Here is a 24,063-nt window from a genome sequence, read left to right on the forward strand (position 1 = left end):
TGCATCATACTGGCTGAGATTCTCAGTTAAAAACATCAGAATTGTTGTCAGGATTAAAAGAGGAAAAAGGTCCATTTATCTAATACTCTCTCCCAAAGTGGCCAAAGGCAGATAGTTAGAAAAAAGTGTATGAACAAGACAAGTATATAATGCCTTTTCTTCAGAATGCCTTCCCAGGGTCCAATGATCTGCAGTCCAGAAAATGTCCTGAACAAGAGGCGGTGTCTTTGTGTTTACTAATCCTCAGTGGATTTTTCTTTTGTGAATTGATACAATTATGTTTTAAACCCCCATAACTTTTAGCGTCTGTAACATTCTGTAGTATAGAATTCCATTGTTTAATTGTATTTTGTGTGAAGAACCACTTCCACTTTTTTTTTTTTTTTTTTTTAGTAGTAGCCAGCTGCTGCTAATTTCACTCAGTGCTCCCCAGTTCAGCTCAGTGGTGGCCTTATAAATATGTAGATTCAATCCTTTTTTTAATGTTCCCTGAAGCATTACCTGGGATAGATTTCCTGGAAATATATGAAGCACAAAGTCCCATAGATTAATAAAGCAAATTGATACATTGTTTCTAAATCATTATTCTGTCAATGGTTTTAAAATCTTTGTTTTCTCTGTTACAAAGCAAGTGATCAAAAATGTTAATAAATCTTAGGGAACTAACATCTTTTGAGGAATATTACAAATATATTTGTATTAATGAATTGATGTGATTCTAAGTTAAGTAAGTACGCATCAAAAGTCTTTGCTTATAGTAATGCTTGATTTTTGGAGCAAATGGTTGTGCTATCAAAGACAGAAAGTTTGAATAATGTCTTTTGTCTTATGGGAATGTACAAATGCACTGTGCATGTAGAAGTTATGCTGAAAGCATATGATTTCCTCTTCTTTAAATTTGTTTCTCTTTCTGCCTGGTTAGTGCCTATGGACTACAATCCATTTTCTTTATGATGTGAACTTTGAGTGTGTGTTCTTATTCTGACCAAGTTTCCCTTTTCTAGCTGGATGAGGTCTATTGTTTGGTACTCAGTGGCTACAGTGAAATGCCTGGCAAACTGGGGAATGCCACAAGGGTCAGTATAACCATTCTGAAGAATGATGATCCGCATGGTATAATTCAGTTTCTGCCTGATGGACTAACAGTAACAATAAAGGAAAGTAAAGGAGAAATCATCTATGCTGGTAATTCTTTTTTGTTAAAGTTACTGCTATATCCATTCTTAACATAAAGTGCATGTAACTTTTTAGTTAAGTATTTCTAGGTTCTAAATAATTAGACTTATGTATCTGTCCTACTGGAAAAGTATTTATGTAATTGTACAGTTAAGGCTTAAATATATGAAGTAATGTTTTGTGCAAAATTTGGTTGTCCTCAACTTCTATAGGAGTTACAAAAGTTGAAAGTGCACAGGATTTTGCAAATTAGATTTTAAGAGTAGAGGTAAACCTTCTGACTACCTGCTTTTTGTTTTTTTAAATGATATCAGTCATGGGCAAATTTGAACGGATTTAATAATGGGTATCCTTTCGTGTAATGCTCTCACATATTATTGGTTTTGCCAGTAATGAATTTGCTTATTATTTTCTTTCTTTTTTCTTTGTTTCAGCTTTGCTAACTTTTCTCTTTTTGTTTTCTGTTGTTCTGAGGATGCATGTTGACTGTGTATGTTTGCATTTTGTAGCAGCTTACAGAGTTGTAAGAAACAAAGGAAACTATGGCAACATTAGCGTGTCTTGGGTTGTTGATCCAGCATGTACCAATGACATCTATCCAGAACAAGGGACTATTTTCTTTGATAACCTGGAGTTTTCAAAAAATATCACTGTTTACTCACTGCCAGATGAGGTAAATATTTTTATGGCATTTTGATGTGGAATATGGGACAAAGAGTAAGTGCCAAAACAATAAAATTTAAGGAGAAGGAATGAATGTCTGTTTCTGAAGAAGCTGATAAGTACTTGTAGGGAAAATAAAAATAGGTGGATATAATTGAGATTACTTAAATCATAAAACAATTTCAGAGGCTGTGCATGCCTCTAAACAAAAAAGTTAGAAGCTGAAAATAATTATAATATAGTTAAATTTAAAGATAGAAAAGTTCATTTGAACACAACTCATGTCCTGATAGCTGAAATCTTACCTTCAATCTTATATGTTGTTATATATTAAGTGGTATAATAAAGACTGAGAATAGCTAATAATGAATAAATAAAGCTGTAAAAATAAATTCCATGTATCAGAAGCAGAAAGCTGCAAGATAACTTTTGCGCCATCTGTACCACCGTGGAAATTAAGGAAATTATTTACAAGGATTTTAGATTGATGATGATTTATTTATAGCTATATGAACTATCATTTGTCATCCCCCTTGACACACTTAAGGATCAATGAATAAAAACCATCACTCCGAAATCTCTGGCTTGTTAACCCTGTCAGCTGTTCGTTTTAATTTCTTCACTATTTGCATGAAAGAAATTTACTTTGTATTGCTTTCTCTTTTAGCTACCTGAAGAGATGGAAATATTCATCATCAGCTTATTCAATGCTACTGGTGGAGCCAGGCTGGGCAATATAACGAGTGCAATTTTACAAATTGCAAGGAATGATGACCCCATTTATTTTGCAGGTTAGATTTTACTGTTTTTTACTGTTTTTTACAGGTAAAATATGTTTACTACTCAAAACATCATCACAGGCCAGATCACTGAGAAATCTTTATCCCAATGGAGCTAGTACAAAATTTCCGTGTTTTTGTTGTGTTGAATTTGTATTTGTTTCCTTCAGAACCTCCGCTTAGTTCATTTTATGATTCCCTTTGTTGATGTCGAGATTGGTTAGGTGGCTAGCTACATGAATATTCTCTTGTACCTGCAAATATTTCAATAACCCTTACCAAATATGCCTTCTGTTTCACTGAGGCATCCTCCAGGAAGATTAATCAAATGCGTCAAATGTAAGGAGCTCAGACTTGAACTTAGATAGATGTGTTGCTTGTGTGTTTTCAGAACCTCTGACAGTGAGGGTTCAAGAAGGAAGTGTTGCAAACTTTACAGTCCTAAGGAATGGATCTGCTGATATTGCTATTGCAGTCCAGTATATTACTCTTAATGGAGATGCAGTAGCTGAAGAGGGAGACTTTGTTCCCAGTGGAAGAAGCAGCATCCTTTTGTTTGATGTTGGAGAAAGAGAGCAGAACTTATCTGTATATATTAATGATGATGATGTCCCTGAAACAGATGAAACATTTTATATCATCCTTTTGAATTCTACAGGTAAAAGTAATGATTTCATTCAGGTGTAGTAACTGTCACCTTGTTTTGCTGCAATTTCTTATCTGTTTGGCCTTATCATAAAGTAATATATTTTTGACAAGTATTAAATGAATAAGATTTGCATCAACATTTCTATACAAACACTGTACACAGCATGTTTAAATTTKCATCTTGAATTGTTTACTTGGAAGCAAAAATCAGGAGATATTGCTGAGACCTTTTCTGCAGAAATAACTAGAGTGAGAGTCTCTTTTCAAATGTAAACGCTCCAAATTAGATGGGATTTTGACTTGACTACAAAAACACAGGTCTAAAGAATTTCAGTAATGCAACAGTCTTCGGGAAGGAGGGGTTCTTTTGGATTTTTTGGTTCTCCAGGGTATACTGGGCAACTACCTGATTTTTATAATAACAAACTTGGAACTGCCTTGTTTTGCAGAAAGGACATATAAACTGGTGTCTGCTTTTTTTCTATAGTAGTGAAATGCATACTTTTTTTATTCTTTAACCTGTCATTATAGTTTTATAAGGCCTTATCTAAACAGAAACATGCATTAGAAGTTACCCAGTGGACCTTAGAAATAATGCTGTCTTTATGTATTTTTTTAGCGTTCTCACGTAATAAAAAATGATGCAAAACTGTACAGTGTACTTCTTCCTATTTGTGAAATAGGTGTCATGGAATAAACCATGACTGTTGGGTAATATTGATAAGAAAATATAAATGAAGTATAAGAAATACTTAAGTTTCCCTGTGCTTACTTGGTTAATAAGCACCCCCATCTCAAAAACTAAAGATTTAGTGGGAGAGTCATTTGAATTTTATTAGCAAGTTTTAATGATTTACCACTCTTCAGCTGTAATTTATGATTCTGTAGCTGAGTGGTAATAACAGGCTGTGAATGTATTGCAAGTCTTTGCAATGCAAAGCAAAACTAATTTGAATAAGCCATCAAAAGAATAACTAACTTGAAGAGCTTGAACTTAATAAAACAAAGGCAAAATCTCAAATAACCATCAGACTATACCTTTCATTAGACTTTGTGACAGACTCGGAAGGTGGAATAACTACCAGGGACTCAGTTCAAGATTAGGAAACATAACATTAGATTTCTTCATTTAGGTATCTACAAGCATGTTAAATGTCTTAGCTCTCATTACAGTCTATGGTGATCTAATCCTTACAGTCAGTGGAGGCTATAGAGTGGTTTAGGTCATGCTGAAGTAGATGCCTAGTGGCTGGTATATGAATTGTTCACAACGCTCTGTTGATCTTGAACTGAACCCTGCCATTAATGATTGGAAGTAGGCAGCCAGAAGATGACAGGAAAATTTAAGCAATTATCTGAAGACTGAGCAGCTAGTCCGTTTCTCTAGCTCCACTGGCGTTCGATGTGGTGCCCAAGTCTCTTAAAGAACACCATTTTATTCTTTTATGTAAAACTTAGGTAAGGGATTAGACAAAGTCATTCTTCTCCATAATTTTTTTCTTCTGTGATCTCTTTCCACTTCACTTTCTGCAGGGTCTACTGCTAGTATCTCTTACCATTTTGTAGGGAACATATGATCACTTTTCTTCTGGCACACTGGTCCTACAAGAATGGTTAATCATGGTCTTCCTTGCCTCTGAAAGGAGGATTGTATTGTTATGCAGCTCTTCTGGAATCACTAAGAATACGAAGTATTTCTATACAAGTTCCTGAAAGGAAAAAGCTGATTTTGTTTCTATGATCTGTTACGTATATTGGTCTTGATTGGTACAGTCCTTTTCCAGGTTTAGAAAATTACATTGGGACTGTTGTCCTAGATGATCTCTAAAGGTCTCTTCCTGCCTCAGCTGTTCTGCAATTCTGAACCTCAGGGAAAATACAGATATAAGTATGTGAAGTTAAAGCATAAAACAGTGTGTTTAATTTGGAACAAAAGCTAGTCTAACACTCTTAAACTTAGTGAAAAATGGGACAGGTGTGGAAACAATGTACATCTGTAGAACTAGGAAGGATGTTAATCTTAACATCCCTGCTGTGTTAAGCTGTGCACAGAGATCCTGCTAGCTTCACCTCTACTTCACAGGCATCATATATTTTTTTCCTTTCAGACATGCTGTGATACGGGTATGAGTAAACTTTTAGATGTTGTTCTTAGCTTGTATTTAGCGTAAATGCAGTGTTTCTGCTCCAGATCTAAAGGAGGGCTGGGGTCTCTGAAAATGTCTTATTCTTTTGACTTGACCAATTGGTCAAACACAAAATATTTCCCTCTCATACAACCATTTCTACTAGCCAGGAACTATATGAAAGAATAGTGCTATTTTCATTAAATCAGAATCACACCCTCTCTCTTCATCTCATATATATTTTTGCTGCAAATCCTATGTCTTGCTCTCTGGATGATATAGTATTTAATATGTATTTTTTACTCTGAATTGTCTGTTACTGAATATCTCAAATATTGGTTTTCATTTATTATTATTTTACACCTGTGCATTTATTTGTTTGCATAAACAATACTTGGTGTGAGAAGAAAACACTCTTGGTTTTAGAGTTACTTCCATTTCTGCTTCCAATTTTAATATAAATAATCACCCTCTTTTTAGGAGACACTGTAATCTTTGAGACTGGAATGGCTACAGTTATTATTGAAGCAAACGATGATCCTAATGGAATTTTCTCCTTGGAACCTATAGACAAGCCAGTGGAAGAAGGCAAAAGTAACATTTTTTTGTAAGTAAGTTTTAAATAATATCTCTGCATTTTTTTGGAACTGTAGCATGGGTAATATTTTGATCTAATCTTATACAAGTTTGCATTCATAGAAATGCATTATGAAAAAATAACTTTTACTAAATTTTGGATTAAATGATTTTTAAAGATATTGAAGACATCAAATGTTATATTAAGCAGACTGTACAAATTAAAATGTATCCAGAAACTCATGTTAAAATATAAATAGACTAATGGAGAAATAAAAAAAACTACTCAAAAATGGATTTTTGCACTTTACTTTGAAAACTTTCCTTGAAAGTAGCCAGTATTACTATATAATTTCTGTTCATCTTTGAGAAAAGAGGATATTAATTCATTGTAGTGTTTTTTTTAAATATTATAGATTTGTTTTTGCTATGCTGTTTTTGCCTTTTCCCCTCCTTTATCATTTTATTTGCGGGAAGAATGATGATTTGAAGTAAATATATTTATATACAGGTGCATTATGGAAGCACAGGATACCAAGGTCACCAACATTTGAGGACCTTGCTCAATCCTTGTTGATGAAATGTGTTTGCTAGGAAGCTGTCTCTTCCACACTGTCACTACTTTAACTACTATTTAGTATTTAAAAAAAAAAAAAAAAAAGTCACAGTACCATATAACCTAATCACTGAAAATACCTGTGGTAGCACAGAGTTTTATAGGAAGTAATTCAAGTTACTGCCAAAGTACAACACATCTGGGTTAGACTGCCCTGGTTAATGTCAAAGAAGAAAAACCTACACTAATTTAGCTGCACTAATTCTTTTACCTGACTAGATCTCTTTGCATGGCATTTCATTTCACCATGTAAACTGACAAAAGCAAAATTCTTATATGTAAAGTACACTTAGTTAATAAAGGCACTATAAGTAGATGCTTCACTTTTTATTTGTAGTGCCTTTTGAAAGTTCATGAAGCTGTTACCAGGCAGCTAAACAAAAAAGACAATCTTGTTTTACTTGACTTCATTCTTAATCTGGAATAACCATGGATTCTGCAAGATATAGAACATAACCCTAATTTAATACCAATATAAGAAAGAGTTTAAAGAGGATTGATGACAAAGGGAGAAATATTTATGATTAAATGTAGACAACTGCCTTCCATGTCTAATGGTAGTTGACTACATTAAAAATTAATGTTAACCTGATGAACTACTGTACATTCACATACATTATTTCTATAATAGAAGCACAAGGCAAACTGATGAGTAGCTTAACAGTACTACTTTGCACAGTTCTGCATAAATTACTTCTTTTTAAGGTATGTGTCCTCTACACGGGAGTAGAATTATACTGTGAAACTGTAGGCCTTCAAAGCAGGCTGGTAGTATTTATTTGTATTTATTTAGAACACTATATATTAATTTTCACTGTAAGGAAGATTACTGCCTTCGTGTCTTCCCTTTCTATTGAATGTTGAAGCATACCTGCCATGAAGTTCACTCTTTCTAAATCACTGAACAGGGTTGTGAGACATAGAGGACACTTTGGCAATGTTTCTTTGACCTGGCAGCTGTTTGAAAATGACTCAGCACTGAAGCCAGGAGAAGAGTTCTATGAAACTTATGGAACTGTGTGCTTCATTGATGGTGAAGGATCAAAGCCAATAACACTTCATGCTATTTCGGATAGGATTCCTGAATTCAATGAATTTTATATTCTAAAGTTGGTGAATGCTTCAGGTAATGTCTTCCGTATAACCCTTTCCTTCATATCTGGTAGAAAAGAATTATGTTTGATCAATAAAAAGAAATCAACCCTGGAAGTAGCTTTTCCTTGAATTATGTCTTGATATCCTATACTTTTTTAGATTTTATTTTTCTTTTAATTTAGATATATGAAAACAGTAACTCAGTTCCCAGATTACTATTCTTAGATATATAAGCTGGTCTGACCTCTATAAAGGATGCCTCTTGGTGATTTTGAAAATGCAGGTCTTTAGAGGAAGGGAAAATAAAGATATTAAAGGCTGTGCATGCCTACCATAAAGAAGGTCAGTTTTGTTTTTGTTTTTTTCTGGAGAAGGTAGAACACTTACAATTACCACTTCATGCTACTTAAAATACAACTTCAAATTGCTACTGAGCAGAGCTCCTAATCTCCTGGATGCATTCCATTGAGTACTACTTAAGATTTCTGTGCCCAGGTGGAAGTGAAAATGTGTGTTGACCTTTCATGTGACTGAAATGGACCTTTCATGTGACTGAAATGTATATAGTTGTAAAAAAGATTTGCTACTTATAATAGCATCTTTGTTCTTTGAACATGGTGGTCTACACTCACATCATTATCTTCATGTCATGAATTCTGCTGTGCAGAAGTAGATGACTAATGACAGGACTTGGGAGCAGTTTTAATACACAATTAGTTACTAAATTTGCAAGGTATTTTTACTTGTGTTTCAGAGGCAATGGGCCAGATTTTGTCATTACATATTAGTATAAATCTTGGGGTGAAATGAGAACTGAATTTGACCCCGTAGGTTACCTTTGTTTCATATGATAAACGTATCTCGTTGGCTAATTCAGAAAAATTGGAGATAATCTTGTCTTAGGTGAAAGAGAACTGTATGTTTTGTAGCTGATGTGCAACATCTGTCTTTGTTTTCTATTAAAATTATGCCATTGTGGTGTGTTAAACATAATCCGGTTAAATTATGTTATTTTAACATTAAGGCATTTTCTAAGAGTTCAGAGGATCTTAAGACAATATTTTTGAGCCTCCTTAGAAACATATTTTATTAAGCATTTTGAAGTACTTAGTAACTTTTTTCACATTGTGTTGTTTTAAAACAAGTCATTAACTTTTATTCTAATTTTCATTATATAGGTGGGTCTCCTGGTCCTGGTGGTCACTTATCTGAAACCAGCCTTACTGTAACTGTGATGATCCCATTCAATGATGACCCTTTTGGAGTCTTTGTTATAGATCCAGAGAGCCAGGACAGAGAGATAGCGGAAGATGTTCTTTCTGAAGATGATCTTTCCTGTATTACAAACTTCACCATCTGGAGACAACAAGGCACCTTTGGAGTTGTCCGGTTAGGTTGGGAAATACTTTCTAGTGCATTCCAAGCTGGACTGCCATCAATGGTAGATTTCTTGTTGCTTGGATCATTTCCAAGTTCAGTACAATCACAGCCCCACTTGAGGCGCCATCACAGTGGAACAGATGCTTTGTATTTCAGTGGAAAAGAGGATGCATTTGGGATTATTGGTCCTGAGTACCTGTACAGCGGCAATAATGCAGTAACTAACTTTACGTTTTCAGCGTGGTTAATTCCTAACTCCAGTACTGATGGTTATATAGTTGAAAAGGATAATGATAATGGGATCTTATATTATGGTGTGAAAATCCAAACAAATGATTCCCACGTTTCTGTAATGCTTCATTATACAGCATTAGGATCCAATATGACATATATGGTTAAAACAGTGATCATGAAATACCTGGATGAAAATACTTGGCTTCACCTTCTGATCACTCTGGATGAAAGTATAATTGAATTTTACATTGATGGAAACCCAGTTCTGGGAGGGATGAAGAGCCTTCAAGGAGAAGCAATTGCTGATGGTGAGCTAAAAGTCTTCGTCATTTTTCTCTATATGTAAAATTCTGAAACATGAAGAAGAGTCTAGCATCTTGAAAGGTGAATGCATTGTATTGAAACAAACTATTATATCTGATTAGTTAGTTGAAGAGAATGGATTAAATTTTCATTGAGGTTTTTCAAAAAGCATATGGTAAGTATAGCTCTGGAAGTTCCAAAAAAGTCAAAACTGTAACAGAGCTTGAACTGTAACAATTTGAGAATAAAACTGTATTATATTACAAGTAAACCAGTATCTTGTAACCAATAGAACTTTTGCAAAGTGTAGCTTTATTAAGTGTGTGTATACATGATATATCAAAATTATGCCTAAAGGTTTACTTGTGTTCCAAGGAATGTTAGTATGTGTACTTAAGTTTATCTAAATGGCTATATGCAGTTGTGCCAAACTTCATAGATTTTAGTTAGAAATAACCATTATAGTCATTCTTTCTGAACTAGCATAGCAGTGATCAGAGAAGTACCATAACAATTTCTTTATAAAGTCAAATAGTATGTGGTTGAAATATGCTTGTACTTACTCTCCTTTGCAGTTTCCCTCCCTTCCACTTGCCCCCCCCCCCCCCCCCCCCTTGGAAATAGTCTTTGTCCTTTTTCCTTTCTTTCTCTTGCTGTCAGTTTCACGTATTTTCTTGGTTAGGGAGACGCAGTTAATGACTGCCAAATTCTTGAATACAAGCTGATTGCTCCTCTTTTGTAATCAAAGAAGGAGAATTAAATGGGTATAGTCATGTTAAATACATACACCTGTATGTGTGTAGAGAGAGAGAGAGGATAGAGAGAGGACTTCATTAATTGTACAGTGTGGTATTTTATTTCTGCTTGTAAGTTTCTGGTGGTTGAAATCTGAGAAATAAATTTGCCCTCTATAACATGGTATTGCTTCTGCAATTAATAATTTCCATTAGATTTGCAGTACTATAGCTGAGAAAGGACTTTTTTTCCCCTCTCAGTTTCTAAAACAGACCTGTGAGATGCAGTAATGCTTTTGTTGCTAGAAGGAAATGTCTGGGTCATTGTAACTTTTCTGTATTAGTGGAGATGGCATATGTCTCTATGGAGATACTGCAAGTGTAAAGTAAGGATTTCTTCTCTCTCCATTTAATATTGGATGATGCCTACTACAACACAGTGATGAACATAGTGGCCCAGTTTTTCTCACCGCTCTTCCCTGTGCCCTGGGGCTATTACCAATTGCTGTGGTTGGTCATCTCTAAAACTGCTACTCAGTATCATATGTATGTCAGGGCACTGGAAAAGCACAATTGTTTCTGAAAAACAATGGGAAACAACTGAAGAGAGGAAAGATGTATTAGCTTACTAGGAGTGACTATGAGCTACCAGCTTAGTATGTTTGTGACAAAGGCAGCTGTGACCCTAGGATTTGTTKAATTGGGTAGTTCATTGAAGATGGAGAAATATTAATGCTGTTGTAAAAAGCATTGGAATTTGATGTATGTTCCCAAAGCGTGAGAGCTGAAACAGATGACCAGAAGGCCTAATTTAATGGTGATGAGAATGGATCAGCTACCCTGGAAGAGAAAGACAAAATGAGAGTTGTTTAGCAAAACAAAGGCCAAGAGGAGTTACAGTTGTGCTCTGTAGATCTATGTTGGAAAGAGAGAGGTTTCTAAGTCTCAGAAAAATGAGTAATGGTGACAATGTGCTGATAGAAGTAATGGGATGAAAAACCTAAACAGTTTAAGCTGGAATTGTTCAGCCTATGATGATCTACCTGTAACACTAAAAGACTAGGCTCAATGAACTGCCTGATTTCACATTCCAAGATCAGTATGATTCCTGTTGATTTTAACTATAGCTATTCAGTTGCAAACTTCTATTACTTTGAGGAAATGCAATAACATGAGAAAAATTATAATTTCCTTCTCAGGTCCAGGAATACTGAGAGTTGGAGCAGGAATCAATGGGAGCAGTAGATACACAGGACTAATGCAGGATGTAAGGCTTTATGAGCGTAAGTTGACACAAGCAGAGATCTATGAACTTCATGCAACTCCTGCAAAAAGTGATGTACACCCTGTCTCTGGGTATTTGGAGTATCGGCAAGGAGAGACCAATAAATCATTCATTGTGTCTGCAAGAGATGACAAAGAAGAAGAAGGAGAAGAATTATTCATACTCAAGCTGGTTTCTGTGCATGGTGGGGCTCGAATTCCACAAGAAAATACGACAGCAAGATTAAGAATACAGAAAAGTGATAATGCTAATGGTTTGTTTGGTTTCACTGGAGCATGTATCCCTGAGGTAAGACAGTCATAAGGAAAGCTGTAGATGAAGTTTCAGACACAGTGAATTCTGTGCAAGACTGACTGAGCTGCACAAGACCTTGATTTCACATTGTTACTTTCTGTGGTTAAGCAAAATGTTCCTAATATTTCGAAATAAGTAATTTATTGTTAAAACTGTCTCAGTCGTGCTGGCATCTACTATATCATTTTAAAAAGTTCCATTAAGTTACTTATATATATATATTTTTAAAATACAAATATATAATTCAAACTGTAGACTAAGGCATAAGTTGTCTAGAAGAATTTTTTTTTTACTACTTTCACATCTGAGACTGAGTTATTAATGAAAATATATGATTTCATTCTCATTTTTGGACAATGGATTATTACAAAGATTTTTTAGTTTTCTATGTAAAATGCTGTATATGGAAGAACTTCACAAAAAGTAATGCACTAACAACGTGTTGTATTTTTTCACATTAGACTGCTGTCATAAACCACAGGATAAATTGAATATGTTAGGTATGAACTTGGTTGGTATTAGCTGTATTTTTTATAGATGAAATTTTTCTTTCGTTGTCGCTTTTCTATATGCAGTTTATTAACTTTCTGCTCTATTGGCAGGACTGAAAAAATATAATTTACTTTTTTATAAATTGTATGGTGGAGAAACATGATACCTGTTTCCATTGGAATTGGATTATTTTGGAAAACAAATTCAAACATATTTTTCAGTTTGGGAATTCTTGTGACCTTTTAATTACATTCTTTCTAATCAAAGTACTTCTGTTGTGTTTGAAAATTACCATTTTGCCTGAGTGATATTAGCTTTCAATTTGGTTCTGTTTGCTTTTTAACTGCCTACCATATGCTCTGATAATAGATTCCTTCAGGTTGAAGTGCCACTGATACAGTGTGATGCCACAGATCATCGACCAACCATGCAACACAATTAAAAATGAATAGGGCATGTTAATTGTTTTGCACTTACCTTACATCTGTTTCACCAGGGATCTATTAGAGCTCTTAATAGTGTTGCAGACACACTGCATTCTTTTACCACAAGTTTAATTGGTTTATGTGCATATCTGTCTACTAGGGAGGTAAAGTCAAATGTAGTATCTACACTGTGTTAAACAGCAGCTCTGAAATAATCTAATGCATGCAGGTAGCTTTAACCCTTTTGGAAATTATGTTTTTCAGCAAAAAGTATTTTCTATTTTAGTTCTATATTCATTACTTTCTAAAATATATGGTCAGTACCAATACATACTTTGTTCCAAAGATGTGAAATTGTTGCTATGCACGGCATGTTCTCTACAAAGACATAGAATTGTGAAGAGGACTGCAGTACAGAAAACTTTTTCACAGTTTTTCCTGAACAATGATAGTTTAATAGTTTCATTTTAATGCATCTAGTTTTCTCCATAGCGTTTCTGATTGAGGCAAGGGAGAATCCAAATTTCTTTTTAAATTACCGTTAAGGAAAATGAAAATAATTGTCATTAATGTAGAGCGTAGTTTCAGTTGCTTTTGACATGTCCATTGCAAGTGTATTGATTCTACCTCTAACGTAGTTTTGGGGGAGAAGATAATGYGGCCAAAACAAACTGCTGTGTAATATTATTTGCTCTCTTAATAGTCCTTAGGGAGATACTAGAAGCTGTTGCAAATTCCGCTAAGACTATTCCTGACCATCATCATCAAGGACAGTTTCATTGTTCTACCACTCTGAAAGTGCTGAAAGTAACATGACAACAATTTTTTACCGGAACACTTATGTGACATTAGAGAATTCCATACTTTGCATTTATTGTCTTCATTTACTTGAAATGTGTGTTACTGTCAGATTTCTTGCTTTCTTCCAGGCTTCTGACGAAGGTTCCACTATATCCTGTGTTGTGGAGCGTACAAGGGGAGCCCTAGACTATGTGTATATAAATTACATTATCTCGCAGGTTGATTCCACTGGCATTAATTACTCTGTTACCGATTTTTCTAACAGCAGTGGCACTATCACATTCCTTCCTTGGCAGAGATCAGAGGTAAACCCTACCTTCCTATTAATTATTCATCTAGTCCTTTGCAAACATGCTGGAAAATACCTTCTGAGGGTACTTGACTGTTCCTTATAACCAGGGAGTGTTTACTTCACATGGCTTTTGTTATAATTTTGCAGGACTTCTTGGCATTCCTGACAACTAGCTAGTGATACGCTAGATGCTTATAGATATGTGTATACCTCTATACAGGTGTCACCATGCCTGTGTGTATGTTTGAATGCACATAATATATTAGACATTTGTGTGTCCATATATCATGTGTCTATATGTAGAAAATAAAAACTAGATTTATATATGTATGTATTGTAAAGCATAGGTAGTCCTGGGCTGAAATAATGGATTCAGCCACTTTTGAAATTGAAAAGTGATTGGGTTTTTATCTGATTTTCTTAACTCAAACACATCTCCACATCAATTGAATGGATAGCAGTAATGTGCACTGCTGAAGTCAGGTGTCATGCACCTGCTGTCGCCCATGTTTTGTCTCCTTTTGCTTAGTCTGTTTCTGTGAATTCCCATGCTGACATAGCACGGAAGTTTTACATTCATTTGAAGAAGTGGTGTGGTGGGACCACAATATTATGGAAAGTTCATGTAGATTTTCTGTTGCTGTTCATATCATAATCATGATATGCTGTTCATATCATAATCATGATTCATATATCATATATATGTTTTATATATATATATATCACTCTGCTGAAGTCAGTAGAGACTGAAACTCACTGAAGCCAAACTGATGTTTGTGACCTACTCATTCTCATGCCTCTGAATATAATTAACTACATAAGCTTTTTGTTCTATATATTTGTCTGACCATATCACAACATATAGAAACATCTAGAAAGCTGGAATTATCTGAGGTGATGCCATTAGTTTGTACAGAGGTAGTTTTATATTAAGTAGTATGACCTGAAATCTCAAGTGTCAGGTGATAGAAACAAGCTTAATTTACTTGTTCTCTAAATTGGAATAATTACTATAATGTCTCTTCAGGAGCACAGTTTCTTCAAGACTTTGAGATCTGCCAGGTATTTCCCTTTCAACACACATTAAACTATGCTTATTTTAAAATATGAAAATAAATATTTGCATGTTTATACACACACACACGCACATATACATATACATGTGCACGTACATATATTTTATATATATATATATGGAATTTGAAACATTTCAGAAAATATACCTTCTGTTTCTGATAGCTTGGTAACATTTTGGTTTTTGAAACAAATATTCTAAATGTAAAATATTATCCTAGAAGTTAGGTTAACTTACCTGAAAAGCAAAAATGCTGTCTGTACTACTTTAAGAACTGCACAGCAAATACACCCAACTGGCTAATCAAAGAATTCGGTGAGTTAGGTAGGATCACAAAACTCAGTGATAAATGTTGCATGCTTTGATCTCTCCATGACTTGGTCCCATCCTAGGTGTTAAATTTGTATGTGATTGATGATGACGTTCCAGAACTAAATGAATATTTCCGGGTGACACTAGTTTCTGCAGTTTCTGGAGATGGAAAACTAGGTTCAACTCCTACCAGTGGAGCAAGTATAGATCCAGAAAAGGAAACTACTGATATCAGCATCAAAGCCAGTGACCACCCATATGGTAACAATGATGAAAAAGATACAATGTTGTTCCAGATAATTGTATAGTTTTAGCTCAACAGATAAAAACTTTGCATAGCCTTGATGGTTGAGGAAGCAATGCTAAGCATGCCACTCATATATAAATAATGAATGAATCTCAAGTTAAATAAGAGTGAATGCTGAGTTACTTGTTCTTGAGAATTTTACAAAAAGGCCTTGCAGCTGCTCTAACCAAACAGATGATGATTCCCTTGTGGGAGCAAATAACGATTGCATGTGGTTGATCCTGCGCAAGTCTCTATCAGATGAGACCATTTCTGCATGCTTGTTATATGAATAAGTATCCAATACTATGACATGCTGAGGCTCTTTGGGGAAGAGCTGAATTAATTATTGCACCGTGGCTTTATTGAGACTCATTTAAAATATACTGTTTATTGATATCAATGGGAGGGGATAGGGTACACAGTATATCCCTGGAAATAACATGCTTGAGGCCTAAGGGCGTATCAATAATAGATACTTAATTTCAGAACCACCATAAAATATAAATATTATAAATTATGGATTTGATTATAAATCATTTAAATTTGGTGCAAGTAGCCATGTAAATGATACTTCTTGTCTGCCAGGTTTACTGCAGTTCTCTGTGGGGCTGCCTCCTCAGCCAGGTGATAAAATGATTCTCCCAGCATCTGCCGTGCCCCATATTACTGTTAAAGAAGAGGTTGGACACATCATATTACTGGTAGTTCGTGCACAGGGCCTTCTGGGAACAATTCTGGTGGAATACAGAACAGTACCACTTACAGCTTTCAGTCCTAAAGATTATCAGGTATTGTCAAGGTGGTGTAGTTATTTTGGACTTTATTTCGATTTATTTGTTCCAGGGATAGCCTTCATGTTGAGTATTTTTGCCCAGCTATGATTCTTTCACAGAAATAGTTTTATGCAATGATATGGTAAATTAATGTTTAATATTCACTTAAAAAAAGATAAATAATTACGTGACTTCTACATCTTTTCTGTGTACAACATATTGCAGTTCCTAGGAAAAGCTTGTAGGTTTTGGGTTTTTTTTCCTGAAGAGAATTGTTGGTGTAGCAAAAAGGGACGTTTGCCATTGCTGCAGAATAGGTCAAACTTTGTATGACCATTAAAGGTGCACACACGGGTTAAGATTATGTTTGTACATACTGGGATCTGCACTTGTTAAAACAATAACCTGCATGTATCTTTGCTTACCTAACTTATATTTGGGCAGAAAAATGTATATGAATGCAGATGCTCACTGTTCTGTGAATTTAGATGTTTTTCATGCCAAAGATTCAACAGGTTTTTGAAAAACTTAAAAGAAGAAAAATAGATGTATTAAAAAAGACAACAAAATCAAAGTTGTTTCTTTTTTCATATGGATGAAAAGATTAGACTTTAACAAAAATGTAAAGAGCTTTCATGTTGCAGGCTGTTGTGGGCACCTTGGAATTTCAACCAGGAGAAAGACACAAGTACATTACTGTAAATATCACTGATAATTCTGTCCCTGAATTAGAAAAAGATTTTAAAGTGGAGCTGTTGAACCCAGAAGGAGGAGGTAAGGCACATACATAAATTCCTTCCCTTTATATTCATGACCTCTATTCACATACAAAATTCTTATCTTTTTTTGGTGCGCTAAGAAGGTTTTTTTTCAATGTTATTTCTGAAAACAAACAAACAACACCACCCCTCCCCCCCCCCAAAAAAAAGCTGTAATTTTTCTTGGGAAAGAAGTGCTCTTCAGTTAATCTGTCAATTGTTGCTAGAAACAACCAGACCCCAAAGAATTTGGATTACTGCTATGTGTTAGGTCGTATAAAGGCAATCACTGCTTTTTACTTTATAGAAACTTCATGGTTGGTAATGAGAATTAAAATAAATTAAAATATATATTAGTGATTAACTGTGTTTCAAAATTTTAAATATTTATGGAATATTTAAGGCTACGCAGCCAAAGGTAGCTGTTTCTGCCATCAATAATTTATTCAACCTGATAGCAGTGGAGACTGGCAGGGTTGAGAAGCTTAGAGAGCTGAACTGCAGGTGGAGAGATATTTGCTACCTGTGTGGGATAAAATACTCAAAAGAATTCTTGCCGCAAGATGTTAGTCCAAAGGAATGGTAAACATCAGTGCTCCTACCACGAAAAAACCTTCGTCTGTTTTTTCATTGGGGAAGTTTTTTTTAAGACAGATCATAAAATTAGTTGGAGGGGAAAAAAAATCATTGGAAATGTTGACAGCCATAAATTGATTTTTTTAATGACTGTTATTTTTTAAACAGTACAGAAATGCAAGTATTGTGCCTTATGGGAAATTGTATCGTATTACCTTGAATGAATCCAGCTCTCTGCTGTGATTATATGTGTCTATGATGTAATATGGCCTTAGTGAGTCTTTTGATTTAAAAAATGTAAACTTCGCTTGCATGTGGACATTTTGGTTGGATATTTGTTTTGTTAAAAACAGCTCCACTTTTCTCTTTAAAATTGTTTTGACAGAAAACTTGCAACTAACTTTACTAATCCAATAGTTAGATAACCTCTTAATACAAACCATCTTTTTGGCTTTTCCAAGCACCACTACAAGCACAAAATATGGGGTAAGATCTCCATTAGTTAAGTCTGCAGATTTTTCTAACTTTCTGATAAATGTTTTCACACTGTGGGAAAATATTAGAATAAGAGCTTGGTGGGTTTTTTTCCCCTCACTTTTTTTTGAATATGTTTCCGGTTTCTCCATAACACCTTGGGATAGGAATGAGAAAGAACAAACACAAAGAGGGAAAGAAAGGAAAAAAAAGAAAAAGTTTTATTTGTTGTCTTTCCTTCTGACCTTTCATTGCTATTTTCAACATGATACATTAAGTAAAAGGTGAAATATGTAATGCTTTATCTGGCTTTTACCAGAAATCCCGTACAATGTCATAACCAAAAATGATGCCTCCTTAGAATGTTTTCCTCTTTTTTTTTCCTGTTGTCCAGAAATGTTTAAATTACTTTATGCTTTCTCTGTATTTATAAATGTATATATGTGTATATATATGTATCTGTCTGTCATCTTAAAGTTGCTGAGCTCTTTAGAAATGATGACAGTGGAAGTGGTGATGGGAACATGGATTTCTTCCTTCCAACTGTCCATCAACATGGTAAGCATTTTGAATTATCCTTTATTTCTTTATTTCTCATAAATTACTATAATCACACAGCTTGTCATAGTGTTATTTTACTTGTATTTACAGGGGATTCAATTAACTTCTTCATCTTGTTCTCTCAAAACATTCTTTTCCATTTTAATTTAGGCAGAATTTCAATAACAATCAGTGTTAACTGTAACATAGAGAATAGCAGCTTCTGTACTGTCAAAACTATATTGATATAAAACACTGTAGTTATTCTAGAATTGCAGTTAGAAAAATTAGCTTTGCTTGAAAACAGACAGATTTTCTGGAGTGCAAAAAGCAAAGAAACATTTTTAAATTGAGGGTAATTAAAAGCCTACCTTACTGTATGCTTTGATATGTGCTTTATGTTACTTAGGATTTCTGTGTGTCATAAAGAAAAGTGAATCTGTTAAATTTGTAAAGGAAAGTTTTGATTCATTTCTTGTCTTTAAGTTTGTATTTATTCCTGAAATATTTTCAAGGTTTACAGAAAATATAATTTGATCTAGAGAAAATTAAAAAAAATAGATACAGAGAAAAAGAAAAAAAAAGAAGGAAAACCCTGTTGAATCCTCCAGACCTGAAAATTTTGCATTAGCACCCAGTATCCAAATCAAATAATTTATTTCACTCTAATTTTCAATTTTATCTGTAAATATAAAGAAATTCAATTAGACTCTTGGACTTTTTGGAGCTTCCTGTTTTTTTTCTGGAATAGTATTTCCCTCTTCCTTGTTTCCAGAAATGATTCTCTTAAATGACAGGCTCTTCCTCTCTGAGCAGCAAGTTATCTCAGCCAGGTTGGTGGTAAGATTTAATGGACTTTTTCTTCTTTTGCTTTGTTTTTCATTCCAGCTCCTGTTATGATGAGACCTGCTTTCATCCAGTCTGCCCTGCTTACACTGCATTTTATCGTATAACTCCCCACCACCCTGAACTTTGCTGCATTCTCATTCATTAAATCTTTAATACTTTTCTTTCAGTTCCTTCCTTAAGATACTCAAATTTATTTTTTTTCTTTGGTGCATTGTTCCATCAGAAAGGCTGCCAGACTGCGTTACTGAAACTCAGTTTCTTATCCATGTGGATAGTCATCCTGCATTTAAAGAAAACAAAAGTGAAACAGCACAGAAAGTGCAGTCATGATCTCCTCTGTAGTTTTGTAGTAAAATTCCTTTAGATATTTTCTAGGTGCTAGAAAAAGTAATCTTCTTTGGAACTTACACTTACAGCTAGCTTGGGAATTGCATCCCACATCATTGTGACTATTGAGGCTTCTGATGATGCTCATGGTGTGTTTGAATTCAGTATGGAGTCACTCTCTGTAAATGGAACCGAGCCTGAAGATGGAGATAGCATTATTGTGCTGCAGGTTAGAAAGTTTTGAGTCTCATATTGTTATACAGTCCTTTCCCATCTCTGTTTTCACTGGGGATTCTGTGATATATTTATTATAAATCCATAGGGTTTATAACTTTTTAAAAACACACATCTATTTTGCAATTTAATGCATTCATTTTTTAGTATGTGTCTTTCAACTTGCACCTAAAACGATGTAATCATGTTTGATTTCAATTGTATCTACAGATTTGAAATTACATCTACTTACTTACATTTGAGGTATTATTTTTTTTAAAGTAGGAGTGCTGATTATACAACAAAAAATACAACAAAGCTGAGATGGTAAAGGTTGCACTTTTTTTTTTTTTTAAGATGGATTTATTCTTAACCCATAATATCAATGGCTTTCCTTTTTACCATTTCATACTTTTATATTTTTCTTTCTCTACAAAGGAATGTAAACCTTTATATTTTGCACTTAGGTTGTGAGATCTCATGGAGCCTTATCTCAGGTGACACTGCATTGGATCATAGTCTGTGATCTTACAGAAGACCTGATATCTRGTTATGGGAATGTAACATTTGATGTTGGCCAAGCAAGAGCAAATATAACAGTGCAAGTTTCACCTGATGAAGTTCCTGAACTGGATAAAATGTTTTCTGTTTTGATCATCAATGTTTCCAGCGGTCGTCTTGGAAATCATACTAATGCAACATTAACTATTTTAGCTAATGATGATCCGTATGGGCTCTTTATGTTTTCTGAGAAAAACAGACCAATAAAAGTTGAGGAAGAAGACAGAAATATCTCCCTGACAGTAGTAAGGCTTGGTGGTCTCCTTGGAACAGTAATGGTAACATACAGAACTATTGGTGATGATGAAAAGTCACCCTTTCTTCCATCTGACGTAGCTAGAGCAACACAGGGAAAAGATTATTTGTCTATTTCTGGTTCTGTGATCTTCACAGCCAATGAAAGTGAGGCCACAATAACTCTTCCTGTTTTGGATGATGATGATCCTGAGAGGTCAGAATCTGTTTTTGTGGAGTTAAACAGTGTTGCTTTGATCAAGAAAGTACAGGACCGGCCAAGTAAGTATTGTACAGTCTCTCTAAAGTATGTAGGTTAGTATTTATCTTTAATAGGATAAAATGCAACCAGTTAAATTATAATAAAGTTTTACTGTGCCAAACTGCATATAATTAAGTGTTCTCTGAGTTACCTTTCTTGTGTACTGTCAGCATACATTTCCCTTGCCACAGTATTTTGTCAGGGGTTAATGAGTGTTTCTTTATTCCTTTTGCATCCCTTTAACCAAGGCCTCTCTGGCATGTGTGTTGCTGTACTGCTTTTGTGCACTAATACACATGTTCATCTAATGTTCATCTTATGTTGTTTCTGTTAAGCACCCTATTAGAAAATAACTGAGCTAGATTGTATTGTTTATTGAAAGCCAAAAAAAGGTTTAAAAACAAACTGGTATAGTATTGTACTCTTTGCATGCTGCTTTTTTAATGTAGACGACGTTTGCTGATTCCTCATTCAGATACATTTGGATAGTTACAGCCTGATTTGTGCTTCATTGTTTCTTGGCTTGTCTAATTGCCTCACCCATTTAGTCCTGATGTTAAGGGAAGCTTCAAATATAATTCTGAGGGGAGACTGAAATGTTATTTATATTTCATCACAGCAAGTGTAAAAATAAAATTCTATTGAACCTGGAGTGATCTTACTACTGGTCCTATGGACAAACAAATAAATAAATCACCTTTCGAATAATTGATGGCTTGTATGCTCTGCATGAGAGTGATGATAGACTCCAAGAGAATAATACTAAGTTACTAAAAATTAAGGTTTTCTGCCGTAGTATAATTCAAACACCAAAAGTATTTTGGTGCAGTTTCAACTATACTGTGTCCAATTCTAAGAAGATAGTTTTGTTGAAAGCTAATAGCAACTAACAACTAAACTCTCCTGTATGTCTATGAACTCTATAGCCATAGACAGCAAGGATCTCAGCCACTCCCTAACTCAATTTTCGTTCCATTTCAGTTTTAAATTCTCCTCGACTTGGATCAGTGGGTGAGACAATAGCTCATGTAATTATCAATGCCAATGATGATGCTTTTGGAACACTTCAGCTTTCAGCTCCAGCTGTGCGAGTTGCTGAAAATTATATTGGACCAATCATTAATGTGACCAGAAGTGGGGGAATTTTTGCAGATGTTTCTGTGAAGTTTAAAGCTGTGCCAATAACTGCAACAGCTGGTAAGAAATCAGAATAGCAGAAATACACATTCTATGTTAAGCTGAAAGACCATTCTGTATGCTTTGAGTGCAAGCAAACAAATGCATACTGAATACACTCTATTAAACAAACAAACAAAACCCCCACATTTTACTGACTGTTTAGCAACTAGAAATCTAGGTTCTATGGAAGACATTGTGAATGAGCTTTTAAAAAGCTCTAGAACATCATCACTGTTAAATGAAGACTCCATCAAGAGAAATGAGTCAAGCAAGTGGGGTGCTTGTTTCCCTACTGTTCCCCCACCTCCTAAAAAAAGAAAAAAGAGAAAAAACACTGTCGTAGTATCTGTAAATACTCTTTAGTCCTTTAGTATGTATTTAATCATACTATGCATAATTTAAATGAATTCACTGAAGGGGAAGACAGAATTGGAGGAATGGGGACTCAGCTGTTCTTTAAAAAAAAAAAAAAAATCACCAGTTGATCCCTGCCACAGGAAAGCTACATGAAGAAAGGATCAGCCTTACAAAGTGTGCAGGGTCAAAACCACATAGATAATAATGAATCCAACCCACTGCATTTCTACTGTGCCCAGAATTGAATAGGAAGGTAGTGCATGCTCTAAGAATAGATATCCAGGTTTATTTTTTATATAACTAACTTTTCTAAATGAGTATGCAGGTAGACTGATGTCAGAGCCTGTTTCCAATTAGTTTCTGAAGCAGAGTCACTATTTAGTGCATCATAGTTATTCAGCTATGCATTCTTAGAGACAAGTTTGCCTGAAGGGAGGTCCATGCTGAAGACAAATTGTTCCTTTTTAGTAAAATCTACTTGGATAAAAGTGCTTCTGTTCACTGTCACCTCTTGGAAAGCCAGAGAACAATCAGAAATCAAAGACTCAAATATCTTTACAGTCTAAGCGTGTCTTTCTCAATGGAAGAGAATGATGGACCTTTTGTAATTGCTTCTTGTTCTAACAATGTAAACTCTGTTTTGGCTAAGTTGATTTTTATTTTAATCTATCCAGGTCTCTATAAGGCAAAGGGAAATAAAAAAGATTTTATTGTCTAGGTCTGAAGATAAAGAAAACCCCATGTAAACACAGGGGAATGCATGTGTATGAAAAAGAGAAGATAAATAGATAAATTGATGACATGTTTAATACAATGAACCATAATGCATTAATACTTTTCTGTTTTTTATTGCTTTGTTTTTTCATCTACAAATCTAGGTGAGGATTACAGTGTAGCCTCATCAGATGTTGTCTTACTAGAAGGGGAAAGAAGTAAAGCTGTGCCAATTTATATAATTAATGATATCAGTCCTGAAGTTGAGGAGTCCTTTTACGTTCAGCTGCTGAATCAAACAACAGGAGGAGCCTTGCTTGGATCTTTGACTAGGGCAATCATAACTATTGAGGCTTCTGACGACCCATTTGGATCTTTTGGTAAACAAGTCCTATTTGCGTATTTTCTCTCTTCTGTTAACATTTTTACTAGAGATTTCTGGGTGAGTTGTTACTGGGCAACTGAATAACAACTCACAGAAGGCACAGAGGAAGCCTGGGTGAACGCAATATAAAACAAGATAAGATAAACTAAATTGAAATATTTAATTAATGTATAGTAATATTTTAATATAACCAAACTGAAAAAATATTTGGTCAATTGATATGTCAAGATTTTTGGCCTATTTAAGAAAAAAATGGATTTGGGGAT

The 24,063-nt window shown here is 34.6% G+C and overlaps 1 protein-coding gene across 1 annotated transcript in view; it reads left to right on the forward strand.

Moving 5' to 3' along the window:
- The window catches only part of LOC112966763 (G-protein coupled receptor 98-like), a 75,166-nt gene extending 53,541 nt beyond the window's left edge, over window positions 1-21,625 (forward strand). The window contains exons 17-32 of the mRNA XM_026067189.1: window positions 1,005-1,185; window positions 1,686-1,849; window positions 2,507-2,630; window positions 3,010-3,276; window positions 5,873-5,999; window positions 7,493-7,710; window positions 8,858-9,601; window positions 11,530-11,903; window positions 13,756-13,932; window positions 15,387-15,567; window positions 16,181-16,383; window positions 17,013-17,142; window positions 18,654-18,734; window positions 19,982-20,121; window positions 20,573-21,182; window positions 21,612-21,625. Coding sequence (XP_025922974.1) covers window positions 1,005-1,185; window positions 1,686-1,849; window positions 2,507-2,630; window positions 3,010-3,276; window positions 5,873-5,999; window positions 7,493-7,710; window positions 8,858-9,601; window positions 11,530-11,903; window positions 13,756-13,932; window positions 15,387-15,567; window positions 16,181-16,383; window positions 17,013-17,142; window positions 18,654-18,734; window positions 19,982-20,121; window positions 20,573-21,182; window positions 21,612-21,625 — 3,735 coding nt within the window. The remainder of the gene's footprint in view (window positions 1-1,004; window positions 1,186-1,685; window positions 1,850-2,506; window positions 2,631-3,009; window positions 3,277-5,872; window positions 6,000-7,492; window positions 7,711-8,857; window positions 9,602-11,529; window positions 11,904-13,755; window positions 13,933-15,386; window positions 15,568-16,180; window positions 16,384-17,012; window positions 17,143-18,653; window positions 18,735-19,981; window positions 20,122-20,572; window positions 21,183-21,611) is intronic.
- The last annotated feature ends 2,438 nt before the right edge of the window (window positions 21,626-24,063 follow it).

The sequence above is a fragment of the Apteryx rowi genome, unplaced genomic scaffold (assembly GCF_003343035.1).
Source record: "Apteryx rowi isolate R43461 unplaced genomic scaffold, aptRow1 scaffold_104, whole genome shotgun sequence".
NCBI lineage: Eukaryota > Metazoa > Chordata > Aves > Apterygiformes > Apterygidae > Apteryx > Apteryx rowi.